The sequence below is a fragment of the Pyxicephalus adspersus genome, chromosome Z, assembly GCF_032062135.1.
Source record: "Pyxicephalus adspersus chromosome Z, UCB_Pads_2.0, whole genome shotgun sequence".
NCBI classification, from domain to species: Eukaryota; Metazoa; Chordata; class Amphibia; order Anura; family Pyxicephalidae; genus Pyxicephalus; species Pyxicephalus adspersus.
Genome location: NC_092871.1, coordinates 42,497,583 through 42,515,154, shown reverse-complemented (window position 1 = coordinate 42,515,154; position 17,572 = coordinate 42,497,583). Strand labels below are relative to the sequence as shown.

At 39.2% G+C, this 17,572-nt stretch overlaps 1 protein-coding gene across 5 annotated transcripts in view; it reads right to left on the bottom strand.

Moving 5' to 3' along the window:
• Nucleotides 1-17,572, bottom strand: part of LOC140344495 (histo-blood group ABO system transferase-like) — a 103,478-nt gene that overhangs the window by 57,515 nt on the left and 28,391 nt on the right. For 2 of the 5 annotated variants that reach the window (XM_072431651.1, XM_072431652.1), the window contains exon 1: nucleotides 6,651-6,746. The exons of 2 other annotated variants lie outside the window; for them this stretch is intronic. In XM_072431651.1, coding sequence (XP_072287752.1) covers nucleotides 6,651-6,666 — 16 coding nt within the window. In that variant the 5' untranslated portion in view covers nucleotides 6,667-6,746. Of the gene's footprint in view, nucleotides 1-6,650; nucleotides 6,747-17,572 lie in introns of those variants that run through there. One more of the 5 variants, XM_072431653.1, reaches the window with a different exon arrangement.

The following is a 17,572-nucleotide window of genomic DNA, read 5'->3' as shown; positions in this document are numbered from 1 at the left end:
CTACCGTTTATGCCAGTACATGGGAAATAGAACAACTAGGTACAGTAATCAAATGGTGATAATCATAAATAATATATCTATAAAGGGAAATTCTGAATATTGTGAAATAGTATAGATTTATACACATATTAACAAAATCGATGAAATTACAGAATTACTTATCTTTTTAAACAACAAAAAATGAAACCAAATAAGAATATTGTACATGGTAAGTAGGAAAATGTTCAAATGGGCATGAAAACAAAACCCATAGGTAAAGTACTTCTTTATGTATGTAAAAATGGTTTGAAACTGAAAAATTCGTTCAAACCCAGAAAGTGATTTGCTTTTAGTGTGAAAATTCATTTACATTCATGCTGAAGTAAAATCCTATTGAAATCTCCCCCTCTTGTATTAGGGCTGACTTTCTCTAGTGCTGCGAATTTGATACAATTTGTATCAAAATTGTGTGTTGTGCCTACATGGAAATTGATAGGTGTAACTAGTTTACCACTCTTGCTAGAGTAAAAATGCTCATAAATACGTTTTTTCACATTGAACTGACCACATGAACACAGAAAAATTTAAATAATTCCTGATGAGGAACAGTCTACATAGTAATTAGGATTCAGTGTAGAGCCATTTGGAAGTTCAAAGCTGGAGTTTTTTAAAATCCAATCACATTGTCCACACTTTCCACATGGATAAATTCCGTGTGGTCTCAAATCGATGTACTGATCTGATGATCTGATGTACAATTTCGTCTGATTCTCAAGATTTGGCTGCACGGTATACTTTTGATTAGGGGTTGTGGTTGTGCGCTTTCTGTGTGTAAAATGATATTGCCTGCCGTTTCCTTTCTATACAAGGAGGTATGAATAAATAGATTGTCAGATATGGTGATATAGATATCGAAAAAAGTTGAAATCATTAGTTTGGATAGCCTCAAATAGGTTCTTGATGAAATGCTGAGGCCCTGTCCAGATGATAAAAATATCATCAATGTAGCTAGTCCAAAATTTAATAAATGGAAGGAGAGTGGAGAAGTTGGTATCCCAAAAGAGATTTTTCTCCCACTGTCCCAAATAAAGGTTTGCATATGATGGGGCACATTTTGTCCCCATAGCGACACCTTGTACTTGCAGGTATGTGGTGTCTTTAACAGTAAAAATATTGCGAGTTAGAATGTATTGTAGTACTAACACAATAAAGTGGTTGTATTTCTGAGATGATGGATCATCCATCCTAAGAATATTAGCTATAGTTAGAAGACCTATTTTATGAGGTACACTATTATAAAGGTTTTCCACATCAACAGTTATAAGAAAGGGAACCTTCATATTATGTAGTTTTTGTAATAGTTGTATTGCATCCCTCAAGTAATAAGAAAGATTCATAACATATGGACTTAGATATGTGTCAAAATAGAATTGATGCCCGCTACTTTAGGGTGGCCTTTGGAACTTTTATGTATCTTTGGAAGGCTGTAAAAAGTTGGTAAGACTAGATGTTGGTTCCAAAGGAACTCTTTTGTTTTTTTTATCAATACAACCTGATTGGAATGCTTGATTGATAATGTAAAGGTAGATTTTTTAAGGCGTGCGGGATTTCCAAATATTTTGGTGGCCATTATTTGCACCCATGTGGCAATTCAGGCCCCTAAACAACAGGAAATCCCTTTTGAAACTGGAAGCAGTATCATTCGCTGAAAGTACAAATAGTCTGTGATGCCAACAGGAGAATCATGAGTGTACGCACAGGTTTTCCAGGTTCATGCCATGATGCCTATATCCTGCGTCAGACACCCCTCTACCAGAGGTTCAACTCTGGAGAAATGCCTGAGGGCTGGTTAGTAGATAATGTATAATGTGATTACTGTAATACATCTAACAGTAACAGTAGGTAAATTATAAAGACACCTATTATGTTGCTAAGTAGTTGCAGTGATACACCTCAAAGTCCCTTTGCATAGCTCCTCACCAACATATTGTCACAATGACTGCGGTGTGCAAAGCTATTACCTATATTGTATATTTTTTAAATTTTTAACATAAGATATTATTTCTAAAGTAGAAGTTTTACATACTAATACTATTTGAATCATGTAAACACCTAAATATTGCATACAATCCAGTATTTAACCACCTAACCGATAACCCCGACCTTGGTACGGGGTAAAAAAAGTTACTATTTTCGATAACCCCGAACTTTTCTCACTGTATGTAAATACAGTGAGAAAAGTTCGGGTTTATCGATCACTTACCTGGTCCTGGAGCGATCGTCCATCCGTCGCGTTCCAGCGTCGTCCTCCAGCGTCGGGTGTCCTCTCCGGGAAGAAAAAGCCGGCCTGCTTCTTCTCCCTCTGTTCTGTCCAGCATGATCGCAAAAAAAAAGAAAAAAATACCTTCTCCCTCCGCTCCTCCGGACACGTCCATCCTCTTCGATCTTCGCTGCATGCGTCGGTGCGGGAGGGAGGCGGGGCGGGAAATTCAAAATTTTGTATTGAGTTCCTTTGCATTGAACTCAATACAAAAAAGCTAAAAAGCTGTATTGAGTCCAATACAAAGAATGCCTTATATAATATATAAATAATTGTATTATATATAATATAGGCTACTGTACATTACATTATACACTATTTTTTTTTTAAACTTTTTTTTTAAAGGTTTTTTTTTTTATGTTTTATAAAAAAAAAATTATTAAATTTATAAAATTTTGGACATATTTCGGTGAGTTATGCGGTAATTCGGTGAATTATAAGTAATTATTGAGTAATTCGGTGAATTATAGCCTACATTCTAAAATAAGTTTATCTAAAATATTGTTTTGTTTCGTCTTATAGTTTGGAAAGAATTAGAATACCCGGCGTTCGCGTACGCGTCCCTCGGCGATTCCTGATGATGTCCATGCATGCGCCCGTCGATGGGGGTCGTAGCGGGAAATTCAAATATTTTGTATTTGGATTCAATACAAAGTTCTGTATCCAGTCCAATACAAAATGATACAAAATATATTTATGTGGTTTTGTCTATAGGTATGTGACGTTGGACAGTTGGACACTAGGGAAGTGTTTTAGAAAAATATATTATTATACAGTATACCGAATTATCACATTTTCAGTATTTTTCATTTATGTATTCTTGTTTAAGCTGATTTTTGTGTATTTTATTTAATTTTATTAAAAGTATTTTTTTTTTACATGATTGTGTGTTTCAAACATTTTTTATATTCATGATATCTACTAGAACCCTATTCGGACATATTTCTGTAAGTTACAGGTCTACAATTTAAAAGAAAAAAAAAATTCATGAAACCTGTAACGCTTTTGGAACAGAAATCTAGACATCAGTGTAACGCCCAGGTGGTTAAGAGTGCTTGACCCTGCTTGTGAGCTTGGCAATCAATGTGGTTTGATGTTGTTCCTGGCAACCTGGACCTCCTTCCATCACCATCAGGTGTGTTAAAATGAGTACGCAACTCAGCTGGACAGCTAATTGACAACCTGTTTGGACAGCAAGTGGAAGCGTGCTTGTATACAATAGGGCTAAGATCAGGCAGCACAGCACAATGAGAAAAAACTATAAAATACTACAAATGAACAGAGGAGTTGTGTAGAAAAGTGGCAGCAAATCAACATGAGTGAAGTATATACCAAAATAAAACCACAACTTATTTAGCAAATGTCAGACTATTAAAAGGAGAGCAAAGAAATAAAAACCATGACAAACTATTCATAAAAGGAATATGTACATAATACATTCAAAAACCAATATGTGACAATCTGACATTGAGAATGGGACAAAGGCAATGAGGGGGGACAAGTAGCAGTTTATAGTGGAAACCATACATACATTTGGACTAATTATTTGTGGATAAAATGACAAAACATTGCTGAACAATTGCTAAACAACAGAAACTGTAATTAGAAACCAGGCACAAAAACATTGCCACAATAGATAAAGCCCATCACAACATTCTAGACAAGCAAGCTTCCTTGATTTCCCACCCCCCATAAACCAGTCAAGTTAAAATAGTAACAATGAAAATATATATGCATTTACATACATTTAAATCTATTTTGACATACATACACAAGTGTTAATCACTAAATGTTTCTTGATACATGTATTATAACATCTTTGGCAACAACCTTTATTTTCAAATACAGTGGTACCTCTGTATAAGTTCGCTTTGGAATAAGTCCAACTTGATATAAGTCCAGTCAAGTTGCTCAATATGTACGCTTTATAAAGAAAATCTTTACAAGATTTTGTTCCGCTGGTATCATACGCCGGCTGTGCTACACCTCCTGTTTCCATTATGGGACTCTGGAACATATTTTTTGGTCCTGTCCCCCTATTCAGGGCTATTGGGGGAAAGTCAATGCACTAATTGGGGACGTGACTCAACAACGATTTCCCCTTGACCTGCTCCACCACTTGCTGGGATTGCCCCTTATGGACCTCCCCAAGTCCGCCTATCAGTTTATTACACATATTTTAGTGGCTGCTCGTACTCTAATCTCCACCAAATGGAAAACCAGACTGCCCCCCTCTATGGAGGATTTGTATGCTCGTATTCCAGTTTAATAAGTCGCTGGTTCCAGACCCCACTGTGCTTCCTATCCATCTTTGTTTGTATCCCCCACTCCCCATTCCCTGGCTTTGCTTCGTTTTTTCTTTTTGACTCATTTCTTGTTTTCTGTTGTTTATTTATCTGTTGTTTTCGTATTTTTATAGTCTATGGGGTTTGATAGGCCGGTACAGTATGGCCACTGTTTTTTACTGTTACTTACGCCAAAGTTTTATGTACCATTATTGGATGTACCTACCACCCTGTACGCTGTGTTTACGAGATGTTTTGCTGTATAAGCCTGGTTGTCTTTGTATGTGAAAATGTTCAATGAAAATTCAGTTTAAAAAAAAAAAAAAAAAGGAACTTGTATGAGTCAAAATGAGTCATAACACCGCGCGCTACCCTTATTTAGCCTAAAGCCACGACTGCCCATTTTCCTTTTATGTCTTATGGGAAAAATTTGTTGGCATAAATCCTATTTGGTATAAGTGCAAGGACCTGGAACGGATTAAGGACTTATACCAAGGTACCACTGTATTTGATTTCTCTAAAGCCAAACTAAAATGAAATTTAAATCAGATCCCAAATGCTTGGTCACATTTGTTTTTACATTCATAATATTGTGAGATGACTTATTTTTAAGTGCTAATTATTATATACACTGCTCAATATAATCTAGTTTGCAGTGTTGCAACCAAAAAAAAGTATCAAAACAACAACTGCAACAAATCAAAGTATAAATTAAACAATTTTGTGATCTAATGTAAGGACGGAACAGTAGGCTACTCGCAGCGCAAAAAAACTTTTAGGTAATGTATGAAAAAAAAAAATCACTTAATATACAAAAATTATAAAGAGCATAAAAAATGGGAGTAACAAAGGTAAATACACTGTATCCTTCAAGAAAGTTTTTACAAATGTGTATCAGGAATCAAAGAGACAGAGAAGCTGGGTCTCATCTCGTCACGTTTCACCCATGAGAGCTTCAGGGGATAATAGAGACCCTAAAACGATAGCTAGTGTAAATTTAGTTGTTTACAAGATAAGCATAAAAACTATATATTCTTGAATATATTCTCAATAATATAAATTCTTTATGCATATCTTGTAATTTTTTGCATGTATTGTAATTTCATTCAATACCTAAAAGTTTTTCTGTGCCGCAATTGGCCCACTGTTCTGTCCTTACATTTTCTCATAAATTGTCCTTACTCGGAAATTAAGGGCTTAGGCACATTAACCAAACTGAGTGGTTTATATCAACCTACATTATTAGGAGGTTGAAGACATGTATTTGTTCCCAATCTAATCAATTTTGTGATCTAGTATAATGTAACATAAAAATGTAGCATTTACCAAAAAAAATAAAAAAAAAAGATTAATGCCAAGGATTAAAATTGACCTGTAATGGACTGTAGATGTGCACAGATCTTACTAAATAAATTAGTTTTTCTTGTTAGTTAAAAGGTGATGACATGTTCAGAGTTTTAATAATAGCAAATTAATTAGACAATGGCCTCCGCAAAGACCAATTTCTGCAGCACTGTTCTGCTTTTAACAAGTATTTCTGTTTGTTTCTAACCAAATACAGTAGTTGTCACCAGAATCTTTGATTGGATATATAAAAACATTCCATCATTCAGATCACACTCAAGTTCAGACCTCACAGAGACATCCTAGTAAAAGAACAAACACATAATCCACCATTTTCATTAAACTGCAAAGAGAATGTATACTGTACAGACTTCTTTGTATAGGCATAGGCTGGAAATCCAATAGTAGAAGATGCTAGTCTGCAGGTAACATAAAACTAAGTTGTAAGCTCTTTGTGAATACACCTGTACATACATGTGTGGAAATACTACTGAAAAAAAACAATGAAAATCCAAATCCTTGGCTAGTAGAAATGCTTATTTAATCCTCCAAATTTATGAGACGTTAAATTTGGTTGCTTTGATCAATTCCCTGATATTTAATGAAGAGATGAACCCTCATCAGACAGCTATACTTCCTGGGACAATCTCCAAACAACACACATTCATATCTGCCACTGCCAGCCACCTTCTTCCCCTCACCAAACAGAAAACATTACTTACGTTTCAGGCTTTGCATAGCCAGACAATAAGGTGCGATGTTTTATATTAGAAATGCAATTGCTCTTTGAGCAGGTGAGAAGGCTGCTCCCTTCCAGGTAATAAAGCAGGCGAAATGTAATCTGAATCTATGAACCCTCCCCCGTTATAAAAAATAATCTTTTAGTCAGCATTTTTTCTTTTTTACAGCAGCAGCCTGATACTTATGATTTTATGGTTTATACCTGAAAATTCCTTATATTTTTCCACTAATGCAGGACTTTATCAATGAAGAATCTTCTGAGCCTTCTAATAGTAAGAAAACAGATTCAAACAAATGCTAGAAAAAATATTTGGCAAATGTAAACATAAATCAAATTGGATGAGAACGCTTTTTCATACACTTTATTAATCAGGTCCTATATGCTAATGCATTGTTGGTGAAGACAGTAAGGCTGATTCGCCAAGCAAAATCGGAAGCTCGCTCGTGCGTTTGGATTTGCGATCCAAAATCGGAAGCCTTTGATCAATTTATTAACTAAATTTCAGGCGCAAGCGTATTCGGGCAGAAGTTATCAAACTGAAATGATCTCGCTGCTGGAGCAGTGCATCCCCGGCAGTTTGACACTGGCGAGCTTGCATTAAAAGTCACTGTTCCCCTAAAAAATAAATTTTTCTAATGGCACACATCTTTCACTTAGACCTAAATCAAAATGTTTGGCCTGTTCAAATGTTTAAACCTTTATGTTAGCTGAGGAATAGGCATATTTTTACATGACCTAATATTTTCAGGTTTACAAAGAGTTAACTGATTTCAGCTCTTTACATAAGCGCCTATCTAAACACATCCGATGCCAGACCTGGTGATCCGCCTGGAAAGAAATTCCAGCAGGTTCCAGCAGGCACAACCTCGCTTTTGCCAGCAAACTAGATTTTTTCCACCTATGTCCAAAGCACACACCCAAGTTCTTGCTTGCTCCTGTAGATATATATATATATATATATATATATATATACACACATACACACACACACACACACACACATATACACATATACATACACACACATTTATATACCGTATTTTCCGGTGTATAAGGCGACTGGGCGTATAAGACGACCCCCCACTCTAACCAATCAGTTGGAGGTCGTGTTATACGCCCAGTATTGTACTGTTCCTTCTGCCTGTCAGATCTCGCTATTGTGCGAGAACTGAGAGGCAGAAGGAACAGTACAGTACTAGTTCTAAGTAATGAATGGGCGCGTTCCTTTAATGAATGGGTGTGTTCCAGTGAAGAGCCAATCCAGGCTCTTCGCTGGAGAGCCAGTCCAGGCTCACGTCCTCCTGTGCAGGCTCGCGTTGCTGCACAGGAGGACTGGCGCAAGCTGCACAGGACGCCGGACGTGAAGGAAGACTCGCGGGGACGCCGGATGTGAAGCAAGCTGCAGGTAAGTATTGGTACCCGGCGTATAAGACGACCCCCGACTTTGGCACAGATTTTTCGGGGTTAAAAAGTCGTCTTATACGCCGTAAAATACGGTACATCATTAATTAGAAATATATTATAGAAAAATCTTCCACCCCTTTTTTTATTCAATATGTGTTTACTGGTGTACAAATCTAAAGGATCGGATCAATAAATTATTATGGAATATCAAACTGTCAAATAACCAAACAGCTGCCTGCTGGTCTATGGGCTGGGGAATGCCCTGGGGTGGTAGTGCCAGTGGTGCTGATGTTAGGGGTGTTTTTGGGGGGTTTGACTCTTCGTGCTGGACGATACATGTTCTTAGGAGGAAAAAAAGAAAAACAATTATGGGACAACACATTTTGAAGGAAGAAACTAAATGGTGGATTCTTACCTTAAATATATCTGTTTTTTGTTTTTCCTATTGTTTTGTTTCGTTAAAGCTTGTGAAATGTTGCAAGCAGAAGGACAATCAACTTCTCTGAAAATATATAGGGTTGCAGTGGCATGCCCAGGTTTATGTGGGTATGCGCACGCTTTACGTACGCACATGTGAACACGTTATGAATATATGCTCCTAGGCATTTGCGTATTCGGCCATTTAGGATTATGGAGGACATTGTAGTTTCCCCAATTGTTGTACGGGTCGGGGAACGGGTCGTCCAAACCCCATGTACAGGTACTACACCATCACTATGTTACAGATCTCTGACCAGGCTGATGAAAACTCAAAAAAACCCATAAACACATTAGAAGTAGGACAATTCCAGACAGACTTCTGTAGACACAGGAGCCACTTGTTCTGTCTTCTGATCTTGTTCAGGTCCATCTACATTTGGTGGGCCCTCTGTGGGAATAAACAGAGTCATCACCCCTACAAAATGCATACCTCATATTTCCATATGTACAGTACATAGAATACACTGTAGAAAACAGCGAATACATTACACATCACTCATTCAAGGTATTACCTAGTTGTCCAGTTAACCTGCTAGGAAGACCTGATGGCATCTCTGGGAATGTCGCTGGTTGTTGACCCAAAGGGAGGGATTTACCGTATTTTTCGGACCATTAGACGCTCCGGACTATAAGACGCACCAGGTTTTCCGCACGGGAAAACAAGAAAAAAAAAATTCATTTGATTTCTCCTGAGATCCAGCGTGCGGCACTTGTGCCCACCCATGAAGGTGGCGCCGATCGGCATTCATCAAATCAATCGGCGCCGCCTTCGTGGGCGGGCACAAGTGCCGCACGCTGGGACACAGGAAGAGGACACTGGCTGCGGGGACCGGCGGGGATACAGGTAAGTAAAAAAATATGCATTCGGACCATAAGACGCACCCTGATTTTCCCCCCACTTTAGGGGGAAAAAAAGTGCGTCTTATGGTCCGAAAAATACGGTATGTCAATACAACCTTGCAACTGCCCTTATTAGATTTTCCAGTTCCCACCGGACCATATTACGTGGGATTCCTGGACTGCACCCCATATACAGCACTTACAAAACCACATACACCAATATACCAAAAGCAGCATCCTTTAACTAAAGGCAAGGACGATGCCTTAGCACCCATGATTCAATCTTTCTGCCAGCAAGGCATACTTAGGAGAACCTGCTCTCCTTGCAATACTCTAGTAAATCCTGTCAAAAAGCCAGATGGCTCATACCGCTTTACACAGGATCTCAGAGCCATCAATGAGCTGATCACACCCCCTAAGACCGGTCATGTCAGATCTTTGTACCATCCTTAAAGCAGTACTGCCCCAGACCCAATTTTACAGTGTTATTGATCTGGCCAGCGCATTTTTCTCAACACCATTGTCACCCGACACACTGCCCCTTATGGCTTTTATTTTCAAGGGACAACAATATAATTGATGCCACTTGCCCTAGGGCTTTGTTGACTCCCCGGCAGTCTTCTCAATTGTTCTCCAGCAGGTTCTTGCCAACTGGCAGCCGCAGCATGGTTCTACTTTATTGTTATGTACAGTAGCCCCTCTCAGGAGGTATGTCAGAGGGACACGGTGTCATTGTTGTGTTTTCTGGAAAAGGGTGTTGCAGAAAAGGTTCAGTTGTCTGCAACAGGTCACATTCCTGGGAATGCTTTTAACCCCAGGATCACGGCTGCTAGCCCCCAGCCATGTACATGCCATTACTACTCTGCCTTGCCCACAAAAACAGCTGCTCAGCTTTCTTGGCATGATCAATTTTTGCAGACACTGGATCCTTGACTGCTTGTATTGGTACTCACAGCTCCGTCCTAGTACCACCCCAGTGCCCCTAACAACATTCACTGGTCTGATGAAATGACTAAAGCATATGTGGTGTTAAAAGAATCCCTGACCTCTGCCCCTGCATTGGGAATGCCAAATTTCAATGTACCATTTGTATTGTATGCAAGAGAGAATTGTAAAACCATGGCTGCTGTACTTGCTCAGATGCATGTAGGTAAATTGAGGTCTGTGGAATATGTCTCTAAGATACTGCCTGTTACTGTGCAAGGCATGCCAGCCTGTCTGCTTGTGCTGGCGGCATGTGCAATGGCTGTAGAAAGTGTCTCACTTGTAACTTTGGGTCAGGAGACGATACTTTACACATCCTATGCTGTACTACACTTGCTTAAGAATTTAACCACTCAACACATAACAGCACAACGGTTGTCGGGTTATAAAGTTATCTCAGCATTCACTGCAACCAACACACTTCTAACACAATTACAGTGCTTTGCCAACTCACAGGATATTGGATTCTGGGAAAAGGAAGGATTGACCTTTGATTCCTTTGGAATCAGGTCAAAAGGAAGAATAGTAGGGCTACCCCAAATAGCAGTACCCCTCGTTTTTTTCAAATCCATGGTATAGGACACAAGAGCATTAAAACCACAACACAAGAAATAAACAAGCGCTTTTGTGCCTAAAATTTAAAAGGAACACACGCAGGCCATACTCACTGTTTAACATGTGCCAGAAATAATGTGCAAGGGAAGAAAACAGAACAATATGAACATGTGTTACCTCCACAGGGTCCATTTCAAGAGTTACAAACTAATTTTAAACACACATGCCAAAGGCTTCCAATGGAGACAGCATGTGGGTAGAAGCTTTTGTATTCAGGAAAGAAAATGCAAGGACAGTAGCTAAAATACTATGCAAGGAGATCATCCCCAGATTTGGATGCCCAGTGAGAATAAGCTCAGACGATGGCACTCCATTCACTTCTAAAGTCACACAGGAGATTTCAAAAATGATGAACATAGAATGGAAGTTCCACATCCCATATCACCCTTAGAGTGCTGGAGTAGTAGAAAGGATGAATAGGACATTGAAAGACAAACTTAGGAAAGCAATTGGAGGAACTGTTTATTTGCATGTAAAGGAACAAAGGTATGAAGTCAAGTAGTTATCCTTTGTTTAAGGATAAAAGGAAGGGAATGTAAGGAGGGTAATTTTGCTGAGTCTTGAATTTAAGTTGGTTTTGTGTTTTTGCTATATTTTGCAGATAATTGAGTTGTGTCGAAACTAGTTATATCCTCCTTATCAGTAGGTCAATATTTGCTCCATCCTTACCTTGAAGCTTCCTACCTTGAAACATCTTGCTCAGCGAAGTTGTTAATCTTGTTTCTTGTTATTGACTACTACCTTTATTCCACCTATATAAACTGCAATGTGATATTAAAGTTTTGAGAAGTGATATAATATATGCTTGAGCTGCTGGTGTGTTATTCACTGCTCCCAACGCGTTGAAAACAGAGGCCACGATAGAAAGGGAACCTGATCTGGGATCAGCAAGTAATCGCCTTAACAGAAACATAACAAAAGATAAATACAAAAAGTATATTATTATGAAATAATAATATGTGCATACCTATGCGTAACATATAACAGTTACATGCCGGTATTAATGCGCACACAGCAGGCGTTTGTGCAAATGCGTGGCATGGACACATTTTTCAGTAGGCAGGAGTAAACCCAGAAGTTTCATATCTGCGGTATCATCATGCCGCACCCGTTGCTGGCAAAGAGGGACCTGCGCTTCATCATTCAGGTAAGTGATTTTTTTTATGTTTTAGCGGTGGGCAGGGGGATTCTTTTTAGTAGAATAAACATACATGTTTGTCCATGTTTGCACATTTAAATGTGTTTTTATGCATCAAGCATGTTTGCACATTTAAATGTGTTTTAAGGCTGCTTCTCATATTCCTCAGCCTAAGAACTCACCGTCTTTAATCCTTCACATGTCCTAAACCCTTGTTTATAACTACTATTTTGAGGATCCTACTAGCTACTACTCAATCACATTTCTTGGAGGTTGTTGCTGTTTAAAAAGCATAGCAAAAGGCGAAAAAGCCCATTCATGCCCTCCTGGGCCACTTACGTATCAAGAAAAATTGGGGTGTTACACCGAAATGTATACCTACATTTCAAGGAACCCCAAATTATTGGGAATGGTGAGGTGCATAATCCAGAAAATGAAAGGTTCAAGTGGGGGGACACTTGCTCCTTGCTATGTAAGTGGGCTCAGGGGGCCATTTTTTCAATTAAGAACTCCTATGCACTTGCTTTGGAAAAAGCATTCCCAATGTAGGATTTTCTATAGTGTTTGCAATTGGGATCCCCATATCTTCAAATGCTTGAAATCTGGTGGCCTGGGATTTTGTAGATATTTTGGGACTATTATCTAGTCCCCTGTGCTTGTACACAGAGTTGTAAGGCTGCAAGATATGACATGCATAATTCCCATACACAGATATCACACTGCTCCCATGATGTTGTTACACATGCCCACAGAGTGGATATATTTTCCCAAGTAGTTTCTTATATAGAAGCCACAGCACAGCTATAGTATGGGGGAGGGACAGCCTGTGTCCCCATCTCATTCTAGCTGCGCTGTTCTCACTGCCCAACTCTTAATCGGCAGCTGGAATCCGCTGCACGAATGACCTCTATTGTTCTTTCAATGGATTAGAGCTGCAGATGAGATCTGGGTAGAGGGCCACACACCTAAAGTTGGCTGTTGACAACTATGTACATGCACATATTTCGATGTGTGTATATACGGTTTGTAAAAATCTTCATGATTCTACCCCATTAAGCTCAATCAAAGGTAGATCATTTGAAGAGCACAAATTAGCCTCCTCCCTATCACGCAAGGCTGGAAATTATCTTTCTTTGTCCGTAGGACAGAGGAAGTCTTCTGGTAGAATGTCCTCTGGATAGCTGAGACCACAATCCTGATTTTGGTGAAGGCACATCATTCTACTGTCTCACATAGAAATTCCAGTGTTTTGAATTTATCCACTTTTTTTATTGAATTTTTTTTTCTTGTGTAAAAAAAATAAATCCACATGTGCTGCATTATCTGACCTAATAATGTATGTATGTCTGGCACTTACTAATGCTTCACCAAAACCAGATAAACAGAGTTTACATCTAGGAGCAAAATTATTGTTCTTACAATGGTTTAACTAGGATTACGCTTAGTGGGGTGGCAACTGGAAGCTTCTTAGTAATAGTAATAGTATACCCACATATATCTACACACAATATTAACAAACTGTTTACAATTGCAACCAAACTATGTCAATTTGCAACAGAAAATATATCAGAGATCTCTTTTTTTTGTTTTTAAGAGGTGTCTGGTTGTTGTCAAAATAACTCACATTTTGTTTCTCTTTTTCTTTAGACAATGGGCCTATTTGGTGCGTGAAGTGGGGGACCGCATCCTGTCTGGTAAGTTTTGCATTTTGTCTTCTCCTCTTGTTAAGGAATGGTGTTTTAGAATGTTTGTTGTTTGTGTAAAGTAATATTGTTTAGCCTAGAACTGTTTGTTTTTCACTTCCTATATTTTACTACCCTTAATAATTTACTCCCCATCACGATGGCGGCTGCAAATTATACAGCAGTCACACAGGCGACTGGCCATCCCTTGGGGAGGAGGAGCCCGTGGCCTAATATCTGTAGCCAGAGTCCTCCGATGAAGGAGAGGAGGCGGCCGAGGCCAAGGAGATTGCCTGAAAGCTAACCTTAGAATCAACTTTTGTAACATATGTTGCAACTCAACACATTCTCACACTACTTTCGGTTACAAATACAAAGAAAGATCTAGCAGGATTTCATGTAGCTTCCAGTCATTAATCATGCATCAAATGAAAGTTCTTTCTAGGTTGTTGGCTAGCATGAACAAAAATAGACATGAGTTGTTTAGTTGTTCATAGTTGTACTGACAAATGTTTGCTCAGAATTTTGTCAACGTAGGCAAAAAGTATCATTTAGAAGTTCTGCATTAATCTATTCACCTTAATTAACCATACTAATCTAGTTTAGTCCTGCCTACCCACTTATGGTGTTCATTTTTTATCTACAGCTACTGGAGCGCCCCTGCCAGCACCTCCTCCACAGGACACAAGTTCCTCATCTGAATGTAAGTATTTCTCCATTTTAGTTATTATGAACATTCCTTTAGAACCATGAAAATAAAGCAGGAGATACTTTGTTAGGCCTAGCTCCATCAAGTATCATTAGGAGTGTATGACTAGCTTCATGTCTAGGCAGCCTTTAACAGAAGACAAAAGGTTAAATGTCACTTTGACAAGTTTGTCCCTTGTGAAAACCCACAACCTTCATTGCAATACCCACAACCAAACTGCATAATTTTAGTTCCATAGCCATAATTAGCTTGGCCCCAGGAATAACCATTCTTTCTTGTTTGGTACGGCATAAACAGCAAAACAGTCAGATGAGATGACATAACCTGAATTTGTAGCACTGTGCAATTTAAGAACTAGCTGAATATTATACTGTTACATTTGGTCAGTACTTTCCTCTCCTATTTGTTGGGCCTCCTTCCACAAACACAGCCAGTTCCATGGAGGCAGCCATCCCTCCTGAGGAGCTTCTGAGCTCCCCCCCACCACCACCACCACCACCCCAAACCCAGCGACATGGCAGACATCCTCATGGTAAGTTTATATTTTAATTTGTTTGGTATATACAAGGACAGTACTTTCAAAAAACGTTTAGACCAAACTCCTCCAGTTAATATATTTGTTTTTTCTTCACTCAGGAAGTAGACAGGATAGCCTGTATTGGCTGCACCGGAGGATGTCTGCCATGGAGCGCCAGTTCAGCATGACCCCCCCTCGGTGTATGCCCAGGCAGTACCGTTTGTAAAAAAAAAAAAAAAAAAGTTTGTACATATGTTTGAAAAAAAGTTTTGTAAAAAAACTAAAAGCTAGATTTTGTGAATTTTATTTTCTTTCCTATTTTCTTTCAAGTGCACATTTAAAATCTGTTTCCAGCCTGGCCAATCAAATTCCATCTCTAAAAAAACACAAAAAGGAAACCTTATTTTTTTTTTAGTCTTTTAACAATAAAATATCGAACATGCTCTTATCCTACACCAACCTGTTTTGCAGCTTGGCCGAGTTTGCTCCATTCCTGCATTGGTCACTTTATTTTCAAAATATCCTGTGACCTTAAAAGTAACAGAGTTGGGTATGTTAGATATGTCCTCTTCAAAATTTATGTAATTGTAACATCATTCAAGAATACATTAGGCATAGAATACACAGCTGAACACCTTAGTATGTCATTTTAACCCACAGAAAAGTAGTTTACCTTTTAGAAAGCACATTTATCTGTTACAGACAAGTGTCAGAGAAGTGAGGTATGCCATATTTGGTCCCTAGACATAACTAGATTTGTGTTCATTTAGTGAACAAAGATGCAATCGTGTATTTGGAAATAATATTTAGCTTTTTTTAGGGTCATTACAGCAATACTTGTAGAGTATTGAGCTTTCATACTTGATTAGAATCACTGTGACAAATTTACAAACTGGAACATTCTTCGGGGAATAGATAGCAAAACTGCATTTGGAGCATACTTGGGCCACATCAAAAGAAACTTAGATAGGTAAAGTGTCAAAGTGCGAGGGTCACTAAATTTGGAGCATACTTGGGCCACATCAAAAGAAACTTAGATAGGTAAAGTGTCAAAGTGCGAGGGTCACTAACCTGTGGACATTGGGCAAACACAAAATAGAGATTAAGCTATCTTATACAAACAAGCGTCTTTACACAGGATACCAACTCAAACCCACACTGGCGATTTCATGGAGTCCTGCAAAAAAATTGAGTGAATGACAGGAAGATTGTGATGAATGTTCTCACCTGGCACCCGGCATCCATCTACATACTTCGCTCAGACTGGGCACGGCCATGGGCCACTTCAACAGCCCGACCACGGGCCACCTCCACATCCTGGCCTCGACCACAGGACCCCCCCCCCCCACAGCCCGGCCACAGGACCCCCCACAGCATGACCGTGGATGCGGCCCATGGGCGGGCAGGGGCACAGGGTGGCCAGGCAGGGGCAAAGGGTGGAAGTGGACAGGCAACAGGGTGGAGCCAGGGAGAAGGATGGTGCTAGCTGCTCTGCAGGGGATAGGGTGCCAGCAGGACCTATTGGGATTTGCCAACCCAGCCTGTGAATAATTGCCTGATTTAGCTGAGATTGTTGGCCCAGGGATTCACTTAACATGTCAACTCTGAAATGGTCAACATGTAGGCACCCAAAGTGGCCGATTGTTCTTGGACCGATTCTATCAGACGATGCATGGCGGCCAGATGTTGTTGGTTAAATTCTCGGTCCTGGCGATTTTGATTGAGGTTTTCATGTAGGAGCGTAAGGACCTGTTCCAAATTATTTGAACTTTTGGGCACACATCCTTGACTCCACTACTCTATCAAAATGGCCAACCAGCCTCTGAGTGAGGCTTAGAAGCTGGCTGCCCACACTGGGCTGACCCAATCCACCTGCATCCACTGGTTGCTATAAGGGGAAAATAAAAAATTACTACAATATCACAAATATTAAACATGGGTTGCTTAAGGAAACCTCAGGTGTCTCCTCTTTTTCTTGTAGTATACGTCCACCTGAGGGACCCTAAAAAACACAAATGGAACACATTGGGAAAGGTTCATTCCCCCAACACATCCCAAAATAAACACTAATTTACCAGTTCTTGCCTACCTCCACAGTGGATGCAGCCCGTAAAAACTCTGCAGAACCAGAAACCAGCAGACATGGATGTCCTACAAAGCACATATTACATATCAAAATGAATGAATGTGGTGACAAATCTTCACATATCAAAAGTCCCCAATATTTCACACAGGCAAAATTATTTTTGACATATTAAGCTCACACATTCCCAAAGGAAGGCTGCACCAGAAACATCTCCCAAGAAAACTTACCAAATTCTATATATATATATATATATATATATAAAAATATATATAAATCACACCTCCTCCTGTAGATGGTGATCTATTAAATAAAGCACAAAAACAAATGAAATAGAGTGAGCTTTATTCTAACCCAAGTTCATTTGGATTGATCGATTCAGCACAAATCTAACCACACAACACTCCCAGAGCCAAAAATGTGTGAAATGTAACACTCATATTACACGAG